At 39.2% G+C, this 21,423-nt stretch overlaps 1 protein-coding gene across 1 annotated transcript in view; it reads right to left on the reverse strand.

Annotated features, from left to right (window-relative positions):
• The window catches only part of trps1 (trichorhinophalangeal syndrome I), a gene marked incomplete at its 3' end in the record, with an annotated part of 55,377 nt that overhangs the window by 17,268 nt on the left and 16,686 nt on the right, over positions 1–21,423 (reverse strand). The window contains exons 3-4 of the mRNA XM_056241359.1: positions 3,901–4,721; positions 26–1,119 (exon numbers count right to left, since the gene is read on the reverse strand). Coding sequence (XP_056097334.1) covers positions 26–1,119; positions 3,901–4,721 — 1,915 coding nt within the window. The remainder of the gene's footprint in view (positions 1–25; positions 1,120–3,900; positions 4,722–21,423) is intronic.

Here is a 21,423-nt window from a genome sequence, read left to right on the forward strand (position 1 = left end):
AGATGGATCTGTTATGCAATGTTACCTGTAGTGACGAAAGATCTCCTCCTCCACTTCAGTGAGGAAATGGCACTTAGTGCAGGCGTATTCTCCGGGATGATCCCGCCCTGGTCCCGCTCCTCCATCCCCCGATCCCTCCTCCTCTGGCTTGACTTCCAGTAAGGTGTGAGAGGTGTGTGCGCTGTCATAGTGCAAGAGAAGCAAGTCAATATCAGTGGAGGTGAAAGGGCACTGGTCACACAGGTGTGTGACGGACCCTCGGGGAGCTGGCGGGGACGGGGATGGGGTCGTTCCTCCAGATGTCAGTTGCAGAAGAAGAAGAGCACAGTGTGAACAGGAGCTCTTTCGGCAAGCGAAGGGGTACGAGATCTCGCCCAGGTGCTTCTCGGGGGTGCAGAGCCCACGCGGGCAGAACGGGCAGTGTTTAATGGTGCACTTGTGAATGCTGTGAACCCGCTGGTAGTGATGCAAAAGCGGAGCGACGACGATGACCTCCGGTCCGTGTGTCATTGAGTAACGGAAGTCGCAGAACTGGCAATTATAACTGGTTACTACAGTTTCAGGGTCGCCTGTTGCTCCAGTCTTCTCTTTTTTCCGTAAATGTGAGTTTCCGTCACGTGTGTTTCTGTCCCTCTCCACTGGACTTCCCTCCCTGACAGCCGCCTGACCGTGTCTTTTCTCATAGTGCTCTAGAAGCCTAGAGGCGCTGGCGGATTCGCAACTAAAGCTGCAATACTTGCACCAGTAATACGCTGCGGGAGCGTCACCTTCAGTGAGGCTAGGAGAGTCTGATGCACGGATCGGGACAGAGTATCCAGCAACAGAGTCATCTTCGGCCCTTACCGCCACTCGATCCGCCCACTTTCCTTGCTCATCCGTCCCAATCCGCGGCACGCAGTTCCCCTTCCGCTCAGTCGAGGACTTGTCGTCGAGGTTGGGGTTGAATGGAGGTGGACTCTTCATCTTGTTGGGGTGCGTTGCAAGGAAATGCTGCTCGAGGTCTACAGAGGAGCTTCCCATGTAGGTGAAGTTGCAGAACTTACAGCGGAAGTACTTGGTGTTGCCCTGACAATCTTGCGTCTTCCTCCCAATTCCGATAAAGGTGCCGGCTAACGTTACCTGTGAGAGCAGGGAGGTTGTGAGGGGGGGGGGTGACAAAGAAAGAAAATGAGATAAAGGGAAAGAACAATCATCCGTGAGTTACAGAGAATTACAGAGAAATAGAAGTCTGATATAATAAGACAGACAACAGACTTTCAATAACCCTCCCAATCTCCAAGACGAGGCAGCGGTTATCACCACACAAAGGCAAATCACATTTTATGTTCTTATTACTTCACAGCGCTGAGAATTCGCTGAAAATCCTCCAGCGAGCAGATGGGGAACAAGTGAAACCTGTAGAAGAGTGGAAGAGTAAAGCACCCATGCATGCAGAGACGAAATTGATCTTTTCTGATTAATAATATCCAGGTGTGACTTTAGTTCTGATACTTTACGAAATGAAATCTCCTAAATCAGTTTAATTGCACGCATATTAAAAAAAACAGACATGCAGATCAACGGCTTAAGAAGATGCAATAAAAGTCCAGCCTATAGGCATGCATATGGAATATATAGCTGGCAGTCACAGTCAGAAGAGAGTATGAGTGGGAGGTCTTGAGCTTCATACGCACTGTGGGGAATTCAACGTCATGCTCCAGACAAAACACTCAAGGAATGTCACAGCGCAGACAGACCCTTTCCCCTGAGCAGCCCCTGAGCTGTATGTTCAAGCAATGATTAAATAAACACCCACTGCGAAGCGTAATGTGTGCTTGACTGTAATTCTACACATGCATATTACAGATACAAAGTGGACCAATTTAAAGTCTCAGCTGGTTTGCTCTGTATCACCTGTCTGAGCAATTGAGCAACTGAATTTACAACTTTGCCTGCTAAATGAGTAAATGTAAACGTAAGCAGACTGCACTTGTGAATATTTTCTCAAAATATATTTTTTACATTATGGGTTGGAAAAAACCTATAAAATATCCTGCGTAACAATAAATGATCAGCTCAGAAAAAAAAGGCAGCTCAGAAAAAGAAATATGATACACATCAAACTAAATGCAATTATTATTTATTGTTAATGAGAATAATAAAATGAAAAAAAAAAAAAAAAACTGGTATTTAAAATACCTAAAAAACTAGGTATTTTGTCCAAAATGTATATTTATACACACTGGAGTTTTGCGATTTTATAATATTAAATAAATAAACATTTAATATAAACATTAAATATATATATATATAAAGAGTATATTTTTAAAATATTATTATTATTACTAAACTATTTCATTCATCAATGAGTTAGCAACATCATTACATCTGGCTGGTGAACTGGGCAAAATCCGCCCTGCACCGACTCAAGCTAAACGCATCCAAACTTGGCTCCTTCCGCAGAAACCCAACTTAAATATGCCGCTTAAATTGTAAACATGACATTGTTGAAGTGAAGAGTGAAACCGTGCTGAAAGTTGGGCAGATAAATGACTATGACATCTGTTCATTACCCATCGTTTAAAATAAATCGACTGCTGTGTTTTCACTGGCTCCCCTCACCAGCTTCCCTACGCTCTTTTTCCCCCCTTTTTTCATTGGGAAAATGAGAAATCGCAGTCGTCGATATTACTGCATGGAAAATTCCACTAGGAACGAATTCTGAATAGACTCATTATTCAAACTTTTTTCCTAAGAATTTAAACGGTATTACGACAATTTGTAGACAGGCTGATGTTGAATTGAAAAAGATCGTGGCCGGTGTTATTAGAAGAGAAAAAAACCTCAGGTACTCTAAGCTGCGCTGTGTGCTTGCTTGATTGAGTACATGCACATGTGCAAAGCAGGCAACTGTTCATAATGGTCCATTTAAACATGATACAGTGAGACTGGTGCCACGATAAATCAGCCAAAAGTCACAGAACAAAGCCAAATACAGTGTGCCAGCATGATCCACACTAATCTCCTTCACATTTTTTGTTTGTTTGTTTTTATAAATCCTAAATCACCAAGGTGATATGACAAATGACGCTTGTATTTCAATTTCAATGGAGCTGCTCGATTGCCTATTCATGGCGTTATTTTAAAACACACGCATGAACGAATGCACTAGGGCTAGACGAAATTTCAGAATTAATTCAGCCCGTGTTCATCAGTGTGTGAGTTTCTGCGTGTGCATGACTTTGCATGCATCATATACGGTTACCATGCATCTAGTGGTTTTATTCTGTGACATAAATTCTAAGTTTCACTGTTGCATGTGCATGCATCATTTTTAAGCATTAATGACCCATGGGTCTGTGCTCCAGAACATAAGGAGGCGCCTTGCTTTCTACATAGGCAGCTGCCGTACAAGACAGCATCTTGACTGAAATGGGCTCTACATGAGCGCCAACTCCTGCGACGCAAACTCGGAATCAACATGCACCAATGCTACATTTTTCTAAATGTCATAATCCTTTGTTAACAAACACGTATTCGTTACTTCAATAAGCTCATTGTTTCTGCCTTAAATGATTACATTGTTTAAATTAATACATTTTTTGCTAACTGTGAAATTGTATATGTACATTTCTGAAATGCATAAACAGTTATCTCTGATAACGGATCACTCTAAATTGTAATGTGGACTGTTTTCTGTAAAGCTGCTTTGAAACGATGTGTATTGTGAAAAGCGCTTATACAAATAAATGTGAATTGAATTGAATAAGGAGAGGCAGACGGGAGACTTGATTTGATTTCAATACAGATGACGAGAGGAATAACGGAAAACTCCAAAATGCATAAATATACATAGCACATATGCACTACCATTTGTATTGTTAAAGTGTATTTAGAAACATTTCATCCCTTGGAGATTACCTGCACGTCGTAGGTGCCGTTGAGTACGGAGGACCTGGGCGACCCTGCTTCTGCCACGGATCCGCTCTGAGCCGATTGGCCGAGGAGGCGCGCTGAGTCTTTGGCCTGTGACTGGGCTGTGAACTGCACCATGTTGTGTAGTGCCAAAATCTTATTGTCCAGCTCTGCGTCTTGCCGCGTCCGGTTGTGCAGGCCCAAATGGTACTTACGAAAGTGCTTGATCAGGTCCGTGGGGTCATTGCCGTAGTAGCCGTACCCACAAATGTTGCACTTAAAGTCTTGTAGTTTGGGTGAGGTGGGTGGAGGTGCTCCTGTCTCAGCTCCCAGAGGACTAGGGGCGTCTTCGGCTCCCCCGATCGGCTTCAGTGGATGAAGAGTGACAGGAGGGACTTTAACTTCGACTGGAGCACCACAAGGGCTGACAGAGCCCAGGAAAACGAGTGGGCTGTGTGTGTCCTCTCCGTTACTGACGATGACGCCGCCCGACCGTGTGTTTGGCCTGAGATCGATACGCTCGTCCTCCCCGTCCACTCTCTCTCCCGGGTCAGAGGTTGTTGGAGAGTTGGCGGAGTCCAGCGGTTCGCTATCAGTGCCCTCGCGGCTGGAGTAGGACGCTGCCAGGTTGTGGCCGGAGTAATGTACGTCAGGTCTGTCTGGTTTGATGGGGCCAGGAGAGGACGGCTCCTCCTGCTCTTCGGGCTCTGAGGCCTGGCTCCCCGTGTTCCCGCTCTCTGGGCCCGTGGCCTCGGCCGCCACCGCCTCGCCTTCCTCTTCTTCACTGCCGAAGCTTCTCAAAGGGGGATTCTTTTTCCGCACCATATCTGCAACTCAGCGAAAGAGAAGACCAACGTTAATAACTAGACGCATTGTGATACGATTCCAGCAACAAGCAATTTGTCTGTCCACACCAGGCTACAACTACGCCTACAAGATGTGACAAAATCAATCACAAATCACAGTCAACCAGAAGGGAACTGGGCGTGTGACCAGAGTCTCTACATAATAAAATTCATAAATATTACCAGGGCTTGACATTAACTTTTTCTGCTCAGCAGCCACTGTGGCTAGTGGTTTTCCAAAGTTACTAACCAGTCTGTATTTCACTGGCCACAACTTTGACATCGATACCATGGGGAAAAACATCATATAGGCTGCTGTCACTTTAAGGGTGCTTTCACACCTGGATCGATTTGTTTTGTTCCGGAACAGATCCGAAACAGAATACTTTGTTCCGAATCAATTTAATACGTCACTCTGTTCACACCACACTGTTGTAAAGCGGTCCAAATCGCGCGCCCTTCCAGGGCTTTCCTTACGCCATTACGTCACTACCTCATGCGTGCAGGTCGTGCATTCCATTGTGGGACATCACCATGACAACAGTAGCCTAACACAAAATGAATCGCGGGTTGACTTGGTGCTACCGAAGAGGTGAAATGCCTCATATAGATATTTGGTCGGAAGAACATATCTCCTGGATGTTGGACACTACACACAAGAACACCGAAGTGTACAAGAAGATCAGCTATAAAATGAAAGAGAGGGGTTATGAACGGTCCGTCGAGCAGTGCCGCGCAAAGGCGAAAAAAGCTCCGACAGCAGTAACGTTACATAAAGGTACAAGACCACCTTGCCTATTGATTTGTTCCGGTTCGTGGGTCGGTTGTGTTCTCACTACAAACGAACCGCTCCAGGGTTCGTATGGAATCGAGCCGAGACGAGTGCGATTGTTATGTTCACATATGACCAAACGAACCGGGCCAAAAGGGAAACGCCCCTTTGTTTCGGAACAACGTCTCCAATCGATCCAGGTGTGAAAGCACCCTAAGACCTGACGCACGGATCTATTGTACTGTTACACATCCGTTTACACATTCACTTAACACAAAACTGACGTGAATTCTTGCCAAGACCGGCTTTTTGTCATTATTTTGTGTATTTCACTGTTGTTTAAGCACAATATACAGTTTAAGCAATGACAAAGAACTTAATTTAGTACAAGGAGGCTTTATGTGCGCACAAAATCTGAGGGAATGAGTACAAGTATGCTCAATAAGTGCAATCCCACTCTGAAATTCAAGCCCTGTAACAGCAAAAAATATTCATGCAATATTCAGAACGTCCTTGTTTCCTTCAAAATCTGAGGTGAATTATCCTCTGTCGCTTTTAATACAGCTATAAAGGTATTCAAACTCACATTCAATTCTTTTAACATTAAATAAAGCTCATAATCAGTACCTGAGATTATCATCGTCATACTTTGTCGTTCCAGCCTTGGCGTCGGGGAAATAGAAACCATTTCTAAAACGAATCATTACGTATCGCCGTCGTGGCTGGTTAGGACAAAAACTCTGATTAACATGGAAAAGATTTCGCGGCGTCACGTCTGGTTAGGACACAGCGTTACTCAAGTAACGCACTCAATGTGTGGTTCTGTTTGCTTGCATGCTAAATACAACTTCGGAGCCAATGCACCTATTCTGCTCTCTGTAAAAGCTTTTTGATTGTTCTTTGATTTTCGAAAATCTGAGACAAAATGCCCTAGAAATGGTTCTCCTCTTCCAGCACAATCCATAAACAGCAAATGAGGTTCTAATATCAGTGACTATGTCGGTGCCGGCCTTTGTTGATGATATTTTAATGAATAAAATCTGTGCACTTATGTCACTGATGTGGCTTAGGGACACGCATTTGAATCAGTTACCAAAATCAAAGATGATAGGGAGAGAGAGAAAAAAAAAAGTGGAATTTATAAAGTGATTCATAGCAAAAAATTTCCATCAGAACTCAATGAGGTCATGCGTGTTTGTTCATAGCAGGCAAATTGCACTATTAACTAGACTTTCCTTTGGCACAAACTGCACAAAAGTGAATTTCTGTGAAAAGTTTAGCATAAGGCAACATAATTTTGCATTTGCGAGATGGTGTGCGTGTTGGCCACTTTCAATTTAGGGCAATTACAGTTTCTCATGATTTAACAAAACAGGGGCCTGTCTTATTTCGACAGACCGTCGAGAGCAATTTCCTCATTTAGCCAGTGATGCAAATGGATATTAAATAAAGCAATTCATGCTTCGCAGAGGGGCCACACCTTAACCACAGCTAAGTTAATAAAAGTCTTGAGAAAATCTAATCACAAATATAACCACACCCTGTCAAATCACTCACAGCATCTCCTTCTCTGTGAATCTGAGGCTTCACAGCATCTAAACACACTACAGCCGCAGTGCTACCCGTTCAAAATTGAAATGGATTAGAAACACACCGGTCTGTGTCATATTACTACCGCTGAAAAGAGATCGCATTTGAAGAAGATATTCATTCAAATATCGAGCGAGACTGATGGCAGCACAGATGTAACTAATGGCTGGTGTCGTCTTTTGAAAGCTTACATTCTTAAACTGTCATGAAACATCCAAAACTGCACATCGTTATTGTATCATATCAAGAAACGCAATCAAAGACATAACACTACATGCAGGCCACAGCATGATCTGAAACGTGTTGATGAGGACGACAAATAAACTAAATGGTAATTAGTAATTACCGCTCCACACAGCAAGATTGCTCATTTGTTGGTTTTGTACACTAGTTTGTATGCCTTGCAAACAGGACAGGTCCCAACATCATGGAAAACCTAGAAATATATATGTATAGTCCAGTAAAAGTCAAAAGCATACATGGAATAAATAAATCTAAATAGTTTGATTTTAGTATGTTTTTAGCATTTGAGCAGACAGCACCACACACTGAAAAAATAAATACATTTATAACTATTTATAGTATATATATATATATATATATATATATACATACACACACACAGTATATACTATAATATATTACAATTTTTGTAATCACTGCTTAAATTAGATACATTTCCATATTTTACATTTTAATAATTATATGATTGGGAGCAATTAGTGGATTTCATTTTTGCCTAAGAAACTCTAACAAGACTATATGTATAGTCCAGTAAAAGTCAAAAGCATACATGGAATACATAAATCTAAATAGTTTGATTTTAGTATGTTTTTATCATTTGAGCAGACAGCACCACACACTGAAAAAATAAATACATTTATAATTATATATAGTATACATATATATATATATATATATATATATATATATATATATATATATATATATATATACAGTATATACTATAATATATTACATTATTGTAATCAGTGCATAAATTAGATACATTTCCATATTTTACATTTTATTTATTATATGATTAGGAGCAATTATTGTTAGAGCAAGAAACTCTAACAAGACTATAAAAAATCATTTAAAGAAGTTCTCGCAACAAGTGTTTTTGTTTGGGTAGACTTTAACTTTTTTCTGATTAGTAATATTTGTTTTGAAACCCTTAATGATCTCATTATTTAACCGATGAGGGAAGCAAATTAAATATAAAAATACTTTTCTTTATTCCCAAATATTCTTCCTTACATACAAGTACTAAAATATTCATTGACAGAACCAGAATCATTAAGACGAATCAGAACCACAATCATAAAACCTTTCGATTCCCAAGCCTCGTGAATATACATGTTTTTAGTTATGCTGCGACCCACAAGCCATTATTATGATAACTGAGCATTTGGGAGCAAAATCTTATTTTGAGGGGATTTTCAATAAATCAGTCGAATCAGTTTAAATCTAAACGATGTGATCCCTGCTTCTGTTTAATAAACTGTGGATCAAGTTAACTTAATTTTAAATTTGTACAACATATTAAGCTACTATTTGAGAGAGCCATTGATTTACTGAACTAGACGCACTTTCTCATTTTCCTTTCTGAGAATAAAGGTACAGCCTTGCTATCAGGATCCAATACTAAGACGCATCTTAACCAACGTAGAAGGGGGAAAAAGGAATGGAGTGGGAGGACGAGAAAAGTTTTTAATACCTGATATGGTGCACAATTGCATTAAAACTTGCAGGGGAAGCAGTGAGACATTACCATTCCAGGCCGCCATCAGAAACCGAATAATCTGCTTTTATAGATCCCAGGCGTTTGCTGCGTTCCTGTACCAGTCGATTCAAATCTCTACTTCACTATTATCCACCCCCACCTCCTCCTTTCCTTTCCTTTATTAAACTCCTCTTCTGTTATTGTGCCTACTCAAGAACTTACTTAATAAAGTATAATATGCTCCTTGAAAAGGACAGAACAATCTATTGTCTTAATTAAAAAAGTAAGGGGGGTGAGCGGCTCTTGTCTGAATACAGGAATGTCCCTCGAGTGATCAGACACTAATGTTATCTAATGACAGGAGTCAAAGCTCAATTATAAGTGAGTATTACTACAATCAGACAGCGTACGAGAGTGTTAACTGAGTGATACATAGTGAAGAAGAATATTCCAGGGGGTCTTGGAGAAGAGAATTAACACAATGCTGTCATCAGCCACATGATTTAAAGCTACTATATTATGTTTTGACAGTTGTTTTTTTAATCAGAGAAAACTACCTGTCGACAGGCACTTCATCACTGTCATTGTGACATGGTGATGGAAAAGCTTTGTGTGCTTTAATCACACACATACGCACAAAAAAAAAAGCATTGTACGCACAAACAAAACTGACAATGCAGCGACGCAACATTCCTGTGGAGAAAAGCGCTCGATGACAAGAGGAACGCATCAGGATCGTTCAATTAACAGATTTAACACGCCAGCTGATGCAAATGCTGCATGCTGAACAACACAATGAGTCATTTTTGCATGTATTGTGTGTGAAAAGCTCTAAATAAAATAAAAAATAAGTTTTCAAAACATGTTAAAATCACACACAGACCCAGGCGTAACTGTTTCCCGCATTTTCTGTGTTAATATTTGGGTAATTATTATGACATCAGCATGATCCAAAATTAAAAAAGCATGAATGATAGTCAAAAAAATGATTTGCTACATGAGTCAATGACAAACAAAAGTGTCCATGATAAAGAAAAAATAAGTAATGTTGTTTGCAAAACAAAACTTTGATTTGGTCAACTTTTTTTCAAATATTAATAATCAGTTTTGTTAAAATAACAGATCATGCCAAACTAATTAAATTCATTAAATTAAATTAAAACCATGCCCATTGTATGGCTATATAATGATATATAAATAAATACATATATCTGTATATATTATAAAGACAGAGATACATTATGGACAAACTTTAGATTAGGGTCTAATTCTCACTATTAACTAACTATATTAACTATGACTTTTGCCTCAATAAACTGCTAATAACTGCTTATTAATAGTTAGTAAGGTAGTTGTTAAGTTAAGGTATTGGGTGATTATGGGATGTAGAATATGCTCATGCAGAATAAGGCATTAATATGTGCTTTATAAGTACTAATAAACAGCCAAAATCCAAGTAATATACATGATAATATGCAAAATAGTGAGAATTTGATCCAAAACTAAAGTGTTACAAATATTATATATGTATATCTACAAATGTCAAATCAGTGACTATACCAATTTTGGTATTTCACAACATCACAATGATCTAAAATGAAGATGAAAAGCAGATTGCTGAACAGTAAACTAATGTTGTGCATAAAAACATAAAATATCCACAAGCTTCTCACAGGAAGCTCTCTGTGAAGAACTCAGCACCGGCCGGCTTGCTCTTGGCCCATCTCTAGTATCAAAAGGGCCGGCCACATACACACACCACATACACACACAGCGCCTCATTTGTGAAAAGGCAATGACTGCACATATGTCATCTTCATTGTCAAACCCATTTAGGAGATCCCATTTCAAAAACAACAACAAATCAAGGGGATTTCCTCAGTCATGTGGGCGTCTGGTCAGCGCTGATGACCCTTTTAGAGGTGGGGTTTGACTCAAGCAAGAGGCCAGACAGGGTCCAGGTGGTTGAAGCTGGACCCCGGAGGTGGGCGGAAATCGAATATTTTTTGTACGTTCATTACAGTTGCATTGATTTAGAGGTGTTGCATAGTTAGAGATTACTTAATACTTAATGATGAGTGAACTTAAAACACACACACACACCGGGAAGATGATAAAACCTTCCTTTAACTATATGAGTGATTCATGTACTGTTAAATAGGGCAGACTGTGACATTTATGCATTTACTTTGAAATAGTTTTCAAAAAATGTATTAAAAGTTGTTAAAAGTCTAGATTAAATAGTCAAGGCATGTTTTTTTTCCCAAATACCTTTTCATTAAAATAAATATAATATTTAATAATTTTAACTAAAATGCACCAACTACAAACTACAAAAAGTTTCACCAAAACATTTTATTACATTAAATACATCACACCGCATGATGACATCAATAAATTGAAAAGATTCATGGACCTGAATTCACAGTTTGAACTGATATTGATGTAAACCAATTCAACTTTGCAAATCTCAACTCTCAACTTATAAGCACTATTTAAAAAAATCTAGATAATATAGTCAGTCCTTAAATAAAACTGAAATAAAAAGTTCATTAAAAGTTTCCTCTAATATATATGTGCTCATATTGTAAATATTCAGAAAAATCACCCAGCCCTCGTGTTAAATCGGTAACACTTTAGTTTAGGGTGATTTTGCTTTTTTTTTTTTTTTTTTGAAATCTTCATTCCCCATTCAACTGTGTAAAAAAAAATAGTGGCCTGTACAATTTTAAAAACGCCTGTTTGTTTTCCGAGGAGGAAAGAAACTTGTACTGTTTTGGAACAATATGGGTAAATAATGACAGCATTTTCATGTCCAAGTGAACCATTTCTGACTATACTGAACAAACCACCAATTACGTGAGCGAGCCCGTATCTGCTTTATTTCAGTCCCAGACTTGTGTCCTACAGCCTTTCATTGTGAGTTTAGATGTAATCCTCTCTGCATCCCGGTCCCAGGAGGATCCCGTGGAAGCGGAGATTCACACACACAGCTGGAAGACCCCATGGAGCGCTGGGTCACGCAGAGATCCTCCACCCAGAAAGTAAGTTTATTAAAAATACATCACCCAAACCGCCCTTCATAACTCAGGCCCGCGCTTTCAATCCGTCTCGGCTGGATCTGAGTGAAGACTTAAATAACAAACCCTATACACACACACACACACGCATGCTGATGCTCCCTCATATAAATACTAAAGCAGTTGCGCAGGCACATGCGCGCCGCTGATCAGTCAGCCGAAATATTGAGTTCCCCGAGATCTAAAATGATGAGACTCATTTTGCATCCTTTATTTACCGTCATCATAAATTGAAGCAATAGACAGGAAAAAAAAAAAAAACTATACGCTCTAATTGCTTTCTGTCATGGCTGGAAGAGGAATTCATTTCTAAATGAGCAACTGGTACAGCAGCAGCAGAGCTAAACTTGAACAAACTCGAATAAAAGAACTGCGTTTCCTTCTGATTTTACTTGCATGTTCTGGGATTTGCCGATAATCAACTTTCTGGGGCTACAAAAGCACAAAAAAAGCAAAAAACGTCACTTTAAAACAAAACAGGCCTTGCTTTCCATCCTAACAATGGTATATTCAACAGCACACATGGCAATTAGCCCCGACTCGGATCCGTCAGGCATACCATGTGTGTGCGGTCACGTCTAAGAGCGAGTCGTCATAAAAGTGTTCCCCCAGCTATCCCACAATCCACCTTGTACAGTCTCCTTTATTATTCCTCCCATCCTTTATGATGTCACCGCCGCAGACTTTTGCGGCGAGAAGGGACTCGAAGGACCCCGATCCATCTTCCAGAGGAGTTTAATCTCGTTTGTAACATTAGGAATAAATCACATTACTGTCTGTGAGTGGAGCAGAGTTTCAAGCATGCGGAGGGTCTATGGAAAACACATATGTGAGATGCTAGATAGAAGCAGTGCAATTAATTATCATTAAGGCGAAATGTCAAGAGGAGGAACTGGGCTCTGAGTCACTCCACATCACCCATATCCACCTCCCAAATCGGGGGATACACACACTTTCACATGAACCATGTGGCTGTGTGTCACATTGATTTGACCCTGGGCTAAAACATGGCAAAGAAATAATTGCCTCTAAAGCGAGATAACTTCCAAGCTGTGACATTGAGTCAATTTCATTTAAGTGCTTTATTTTTCTTCTTCGGATACAGGACGTTTCTCTCTACCATACATCTGAAAAAGGGTTTTCTTTCCTTGAAAGTATAAGTGAAGTAATTCAAATTTACAGGTACACTGATTACCGTAAGTGAATTCCGGACAGCAGCAGATAAAAGCATTGCAAGCTTTGGGAGAACCTTCCTTTTTAATTAAATTACATTTACTTTATTTTCATTGCAGGCTATTGTTGGTCCCGTTTGCAAATCTCCTGTGCGATCTGGAACAGCCAATCAAGTACACAGACATTTCCATAGAAACTGAATGAAAGAGCAGTAGCGAATAAGAGAGGATGCAACAGGCAACAGGCATCGAGAGACAGCAGGACCGCTCCGTCTCAACACATCACGACAACTCGTATTAGTGTGCATTGTGCTTAAAATAAGGAATATTTGAGAAGGAAGGAAGGAAGGGAGGGAGGGAGGGAGGAAGGAAGGAAGGAAGGAAGGAAGGAAGGAAGGAAGGAAGGAAGGAAGGAAGGAAGGAAGGAAGCAAGGTAGGAAGGAAGGAAGCAAGGTAGGAAGGAAGGAAGCAAGGAAGGAAGGAAGGAAGCAAGGTAGGAAGGAAGGAAGGAAGCAAGGTAGGAAGGAAGGAAGGAAGGAAGGAAGGAAGGAAGGAAGGAAGGAAGGAAGGAAGGAAGGAAGGAAGGAAGGAAGGAAGCAAGGAAGGAAGGAAGCAAGGTAGGAAGGAAGGAAGCAAGGTAGGAAGGAAGGAAGGAAGGAAGGAAGGAAGGAAGGAAGGAAGGAAGGAAGGAAGGAAGGTAGGAAGGAAGGAAGGAAGGAAGGAAGGAAGGAAGGAAGGAAGGAAGGAAGGAAGGAAGGAAGGAAGGAAGGAAGGAAGGAAGGAATAAAGGAAGGAAGGAAGGAAGGAAGGAAGCAAGGAAGGAAGGAAGCAAGGTAGGAAGGAAGGAAGCAAGGTAGGAAGGAAGGAAGCAAGGTAGGAAGGAAGGAAGGAAGGAAGGAAGGAAGGAAGGAAGGAAGGAAGGAAGGAAGGAAGGAAGGAAGCAAGGAAGGAAGGAAGGAAGCAAGGTAGGAAGGAAGGAAGCAAGGTAGGTAGGAAGGAAGGAAGGAAGGAAGGAAGGAAGCAAGGAAGGAAGGAAGGAAGCAAGGAAGGAAGGAAGCAAGGTAGGAAGGCAGGAAGGAAGGAAGAAAGGAAGGAAGCAAGGAAGGAAGGAAGGAAGGAATAAAGGAAGGAAGGAAGGAAGGAAGGAAGGAAGGAAGGAAGGAAGGAAGGAAGGAAGGAAGAAAGAAAGAAAGAAAGAAAGAAAGAAAGAAAGAAAGAAAGAAAGAAAGAAAGAAAGAAAGAAAGAAAGAAAGAAAGAAAGAAAGAAAGAAAGAAAGAAAGAAAGAAAGAAAGAAAAATGGAAAGCAAACAAATGGAAAGCAAACAATAAAGCAAAGCAAAATAATTCAAACAAAATAAAACACAAAATAAAATAATGACAGGTTAAGAACAACAATTGCTTGCATCTATCAGTGACTTAAAACAGGAAGTTTGGGTGGGCGATATCAATCAGAATTGTCCCTTTTTAAATAATAAAATTATAATAAAAAATAAAGTGCAACCCTCTTTTTCAGTGGTTCCAGAAGTATTTTTTCCATTCATTTCTCCCTTAGAGATTTCAAATAAAGGCTTCATTAAACCATTATTAGCTAATGATGCCTTTTAATCAACCGGTTAATTAGCTAATTAATTATTAAAAAGTAGTGGAGATGGGGTAGGATTGAATAAGCTTATGCTTCTTCCTACTCCTTTTCGGACATGTATAAGTTAAAAAAAAATTTTTTTTTTTTTTGTTATTAATTATTTTTTGTTATTAATTGTTAGTATGATTGTATTTTTGTTTTCTTTTATTGTTTTTTTTTTTTTTTTTTTTTTTTTTCTACATGTTCGAAATAAAAACTTTTCATTCATTCATTCATTCATTATAAGCCATGAAGCAAGCCAACCAGCTCTGAGGAGAATCATAACATTACAAACTTTGATTTGAAGCCAAAAAGGTTTTGAAAATCAGCCTAAAAATGTAAAGGTACAAGACCATGTACAAATGGTTTCAGTGATGGAAAGAACTACAATCCCATGAAGCAGCATAATCGAATTAAAAACGATGGAGAAATATAAAACTACTCATTCACTAATGTCGATTAGGCCTACCTACAGTATATATTGTGAAATATGCATATATATACAAATATTTAAGTATTTTGGAAGCGTAGGGAGACTGACTCGATTACGTCATTCACAGTGGGCGGAGCTAATGAGATAATTTGGCACATTTTGCTTGTTTCGACTCTCTGATTGGTGGACTTTTCTGTAAAGCATCATGGGTAATGTAGTTTTTCACCACAAATTCCACTGTTAAACATGATTATTTAAAAACGAAGCTGAAATAACGCGGGCTGACGGTTTCAATAGAAATAAAATACTATCGATTAACAGCCTCGGATCTTTAAAAGGTTTAGAAATGATCGTTAAAAAATAATTTCCTTATGGAGAAAATGAACGGAGATTTTACTTCCGGAACCGACTGTTGCACTCTAAAGGCTTTTGTTATGTTACAGTCATGATTTGCAGCTAGTCGACTGCAGGTGTATTAGAGGAAAGTATTTGATCGGACAAAAGTCTGTGACTCTGTGTGTAGTGCACGATGTCAACAATACTTATTGGTTAGTTTGAGGAAACAAGTAAGTATATCTGCAAAAGGCTATTTTGTCAACTTTTAGGAGTACACTAGCACATACATGCCATCAGACCTCACTCAAATGGGAATAAAACTATCAATTTGTCTTTCACACAATGAAACACTTAAGCATTTTCTATAATAAATGTCTGCATAATAACACACATTTCAGTTTTTGGCCCCATACGCTGCATTCACACCGTTAACTTTAAGTCTACTATTACTAATGTTGCTGTCCAGTGGCGAAACACAAATGATACACAAACACAGAAGGTTATTACCAAGGCAACCACAATCTCTTTTCAATGATCTCATCTTTTCAGTTTCTCGTAAGCAGCATCTAGTCGTCAACAGATTGCAAAAATCAGGATACAGATTCTACATGGAAGAGTTGAATATCAAACGAGAGAGAGCAGAACGTAGGCAGCGTCTCACAAGAGATTCAACCTTTAATGTAAACAAGAAGTGAGGAGACATCTTTAGAGACTGAAATAAATCAACAGGCCTGCCAGAACACAGGGCTTTCTTCAGAGGGTGTGTATGTGTGTGTGTGTGTGTGTGTGTGCGTGTGTGGAATGGCATACTAATCTGCTCTCGTCCTCAAAGTGCGAGAGGAGGAAGATAAAAAACGAATACTGCCACTGCAACACTAAGGCCTTTGAAGGAGGCGTGTACTGCCAAAATCTGTCTCCATACAGATGTCCGGGAACGCCGATCTACGCTACGCCCAATATTCCACTGACTTTGAAATATCAGCATGCAAAGGGAAAAAAGGGGGGGGGGAAATAATAGCAAAGAGGACTATGGTGTTCCTCATTAAAAGGATTCCTGAGTTACAGGGAAGGAAAAAATAGATCTCTACCGTTCAAAAGTTTGGGGTCGGTAAGATTTTTGTCTCAAGGCTACGATTATTGGATCAAAAATAAAGTAAAAACATCATTATGAAATAATATTATAATTTGAAATATCGGTTTTCTATGTGAATATATAGTAAACTGTAATTATATCATGTGATCAAAGCTGAATTTTCAGCTTTCAGTGTCACATGATCCTTCAGAAATCACTCTAATATGATGAAACTGGTGATTTATTTTTTTCCCAAGATTCTTTGATGAATATAACGTTCAAAAGAACAGCGTTTATTTGAAATACAAATATTTTAGGGCATTAAAAAAAATAAATGTTAGGCTTCCTTGCTGAATAAAAGTATTAATTACTTTTTTTTAAAGAAAAGTTTTGAACGGTAGTGTCCTTAAAATTAGACCTCATAAACTTTTTGCTGTACATCTTTATCGTCACACTTAATTACTGCATGTGCATTAAACACAAGATTTGATTTGATTTTTCCACCGTGTTTGGAAACACACAACTCAGTGACAGGAAGTCCCCTCACCTTAAGCAATGTGACGTTTCAGTATACAAGAGGGAGAACGTACAAGAGTGACAGAGAAACGTCAGAGACAGAGAGAGAGAGAGTGTGTTTGTGGAGTAAAGAGAGAGGAGGGGTTGGCATGTCAGACATAAAGAGCTTTTCCCATAATTCTCTTCACTCCCTGTTTTCCTTCCACGGGCAGCTTGTGAAAGGGTGACGTGCTCAATAAGAAGGGCCCGTGACTAACTGCCTCTCTGTGACTTTTTTTTCCCTTTTTTACGTGGCATGTCAACGGTACACAATACAACCAACACAACCCCCCTTCATGTTTATTCATGAGAACTCGTTCACATCAAAGACGCACCACCAAAAACTGTTGCCTTTGGCAAGTTTTAACCCACCGCCCTCCACGTCTTCTCTTAATCAACTCAACTAAAGTCAAACTGAAGAACATGTAAACCTGTTGCACTCAACCACAACATGCTTGACAGACATTCGTTGAGTCATCTCAATATAGAGGAAGCTGCGACTGTATATTAATGAGTTACCAGTAGTTGCTTTTGAAATCAAATGCTGAATATTCGTTGAGTTCTTTATCGTGTCGTTTCACTAACGTTCAAAAGTTTGGGATCTGTAAAGAATTTTTTTTTTTTTGAAAGAAACTTCAGCAAGGATACATTAACTTGATCAAAAGTGACAGTAAAGACGTGTATAATGTTAAAAAAAATTCTATTTCAAATAAATCGTGCTCTTTCTGTTAAAAAATCTCTTGGTTTCCTCAACGATATGAAGCAGCACATCTGTTGACAACATTAATAATCAGAAATGTGCTGTAAATCATCATATTAGAGTGATTTCTGAAGGATCATGTGACACTGAAGACTGGAGTAATGATGCTAAAAAATTAAGTTTTAAAATATTATTTTATCAAAAGCATTTTAAATTGGAATAATAGTTCTCAATATAACTGTTATTGTATTTTTGATTAAATCAGTGCATCATTGGTGAGCATAAAGAGTGTTTCTTTCAAAAACATAACAAAAACGTATCAACTTTTGAACATAACAGCACAATAAATTATAGATCTGAAATGTCAGAACAATATAACATTCATGTGTGGGAACAGCAACATAATGGCATGCAAACATTGCATTTAAAAAGACTATCTCTCTCCCTCTCTTATAACAGCATTCATTTCAAATGAGAAAATAAATAATAACAACTGTCAGTAGTGATTCATCATAACTACTGATGTTAGTCGGGTTAGTCAATTATTGTTAACTTTATAATAAACTTCAGCACTACTTTTGGAAAATGTTTAATTCAAATGAAAATAGTGATAAATGACTAAGTGAATATACAGTATATTTCTGCAATGACAACTCAATGGTTTTAGGCATGGTAATGGATATGACAATAATATAGTTGGTCTTGCCGGAATAGATCTGCTGCTGCTACAGATTAAGGACAGAACTTGCTACTGCTAATACATACACGACACATTGTGAGCAAGTAAGACACGCTACAGCATACATTAATTACCAGTAGCAGATCTATACAGGTGGAGCTGGGGAAGGTGGAGGGTTTCTGAAAGAGCGCTGCAAACTGCTATGCAGACACTGAACAAGCTCATTCGCTGCTGATACAGCAGGAACCAATCAGCTGTGCCCAATACGCTGATTTCACGCAGCCGCCATTTTGAAATCGAAAGCGAGGCTCCGGTGGGAAGAACCCCGGAAGTACAGATAAACAACAATGCCGCCGACTACCATCCTGAAGCTCCTGCCGTTATTTACACTATTGGATGTTAATATAGGATATGTACTGTATATAGTTTGTTCCTGCTTCTTTTTTTACTTTCTAAATTATATATACTGTATATAAAAAAAAAATATTTATAAATGAATTTCACTGTATTCTAAAGTATGAAAGAAATGTATGTACATTTTTAGAATAACTCATTTCTACATTAAACACAACAATACGCCAACGCATTCGCGACTCTCCTGTGATTAAAGGCGGCACTTCCGGGTTCTTCCCACCGGAGCCTCGCTTTCGGTTTCAAAATAACGGCTGCGTGAAATCAGCGTATAGAGTACAATGAGATTGCAATGAGATTGAGTTAAGGACAGCGCCATCTAGAGTTTCATGACAACAAATTGTGTGTATATGTATATATATACAGGTGAAACTCGAAAAATTAGAATATCGTGCAAAAGTTCATTTATTTCAGTAATTCAACTTAAAAGGTGAAACTAATATATTATATAGACTCTCATTACATGCAAAGTGAGATATTTCAAGCCTTTATTTGTTATAATTTTGATGATTATGGCTTACAGCTTATGAAAACATTTTCACAATATTCTAATTTTGAATTTGGGGTTTTCATAAGCTGTAAGCCATAATCATTAAAATTATAACAAATAAAGGCTTGAAATATCTCACTTTACATGCAAGAGTCTATATAATATATTAGTCTCACCTTATAAGTTGAATTACTGAAATAAATGAACTTTTCGAGTTTCACTTGTATTTATATGTTATCAGCAATATCGGTTGACCTCTTATCTGATCTCTACACTGTCCTATCCAATAATGCCATAAAAAGGCCAAAAATATAACTTGATGGAGTGAGACTCTTACCATTTTCAAACTTGCATGTGAGCATACAGCCTTGTTCACAACTACCTGCTTAATTTGCCAAACCCAGAGTGTCATTATACCAGAGAAAGAAGTTAGGCCAAGCCTTTCCCAAACCTCTCCCGAATCGGGCTTCCAGTCAGGCAGTGTGTAGGGGGAGGGGGAGGAGCGGGCCCCTGTCTGAATGACCTGGCCCCTGTGCACTCAATCAGCGCACGCTAGAACCGGAGACAACAGAGAACAACTGCTTCCCTTAAGCTTCCTGTGATCACAGGCCCCGAGCTGCCAGAGAGGGCCAGGGATCACGCGCTCTAGAGAGAACTGCAGATAACAGGCTTCCGCCAACGCCACCGTGTGTGAGAGCGTGCGCGTGTGTGTGTGTGTGAAAAGAGAGAGAGAGAGAAAGGAAGGAGAGACAGATGGGAAGAAAGACCTCATGGAACTTAAAGGACCTGAGAAATAGCAGCTTTTTTAAAGTTTACGTGAATTGCCGGTTGCAGCAATTTACTTCCTTGATGTGACATGTTAGAGTAAAACAGGACAATCAACAGGGGGGCGTAGGGCAGGACTTATTTAGGAATTGAACAGTTGACATTATAGACTAGAAAGGACCCAGATCAAATGCATGCTACAACACTACCTAAATAACTATTTGAGACATCAACAGAAAAGGAAATTCATTTCAGAGGAAAAGCAAGTTATGGAACTTTGATTAAAGATTACAAAGACGAAAATTTTATTTTATGGAATAACGCCCACCAAAGAAAAGGGCAATTTTGATTTTAAGCTTCTAAAATGAAAAAACTGCACTACAACAAATAATCTTCACCTGTCAACAGAAAACAGCATAGAATACAAATTTTAAGAATAAGAATCCATATTAGTATCGATTAAAACAAGAATTATGGATATGTTTAGCTCCACACTGTGTGCACGACAGACAATGCCTTTCTGCACTTTTACTTGGGTGATCATTCATTGTCCATCACTTTCTATCTCTCTCATTCTGGCACAACTGCGTTCGACAGAGATGAGGACTGATATAAAAAAGGTTTTCTGACATGGAAAGCTAATCCTTGCATTTTGCCACTCATTGAGTGAAACGTTTTTGTTGTTTTTTCACTGACATTTTGATGTGCATAGTCTCATTTTAATACGTCAACACAACAAAAGATGTGATAGGCTACTCGTCGCAGATTTTTTAAATCATAACAATTCAAAGCAAAAATATATACTTTTAGCAAAATAATACTTTTGGTAATTTTGTAGGCGCCGCCTGGAGCCCTGTAGTTGAATTAAAATGTGAGATGTCAATTCAAGTCAAAAAAAAAAAAAAAGGCAAAATCTTAGTCATTATATAAACAGCACTACTAATTAATTGCCAACCAATGCTTTGCATAGTTCTGTAGTTGAGAAGGCAAGTCACACCACATGTGTGACACATCAAGCAGTGCTGTAGCACCCATCTAAAAATATATTTATTAAGCAACAGGAAAAGTTAGACGTGATTGTTCATTGCACAATGTGCTACCCATAGGCACTGGTGGGAAATCACTTCTGCTCGGGTTCCTCTGTTCTCCCCCTGCTCTGGGCCGCTCTCCTCTTTTCACACTCCTCCGTTTATGGAGTTGCAGAACACCTCCTGCTCTGTGATGTTTTTTAACTTTCCCATGAAGGACTCGGAGACAGTTAAAACGGCCCTGCAGGCGGAA

Source organism: Rhinichthys klamathensis, unplaced genomic scaffold (assembly GCF_029890125.1).
Source record: "Rhinichthys klamathensis goyatoka isolate OS25496 unplaced genomic scaffold, OSU_Roscu_1.1 h1tg000637l_1, whole genome shotgun sequence".
Taxonomy (NCBI): domain Eukaryota; kingdom Metazoa; phylum Chordata; class Actinopteri; order Cypriniformes; family Leuciscidae; genus Rhinichthys; species Rhinichthys klamathensis.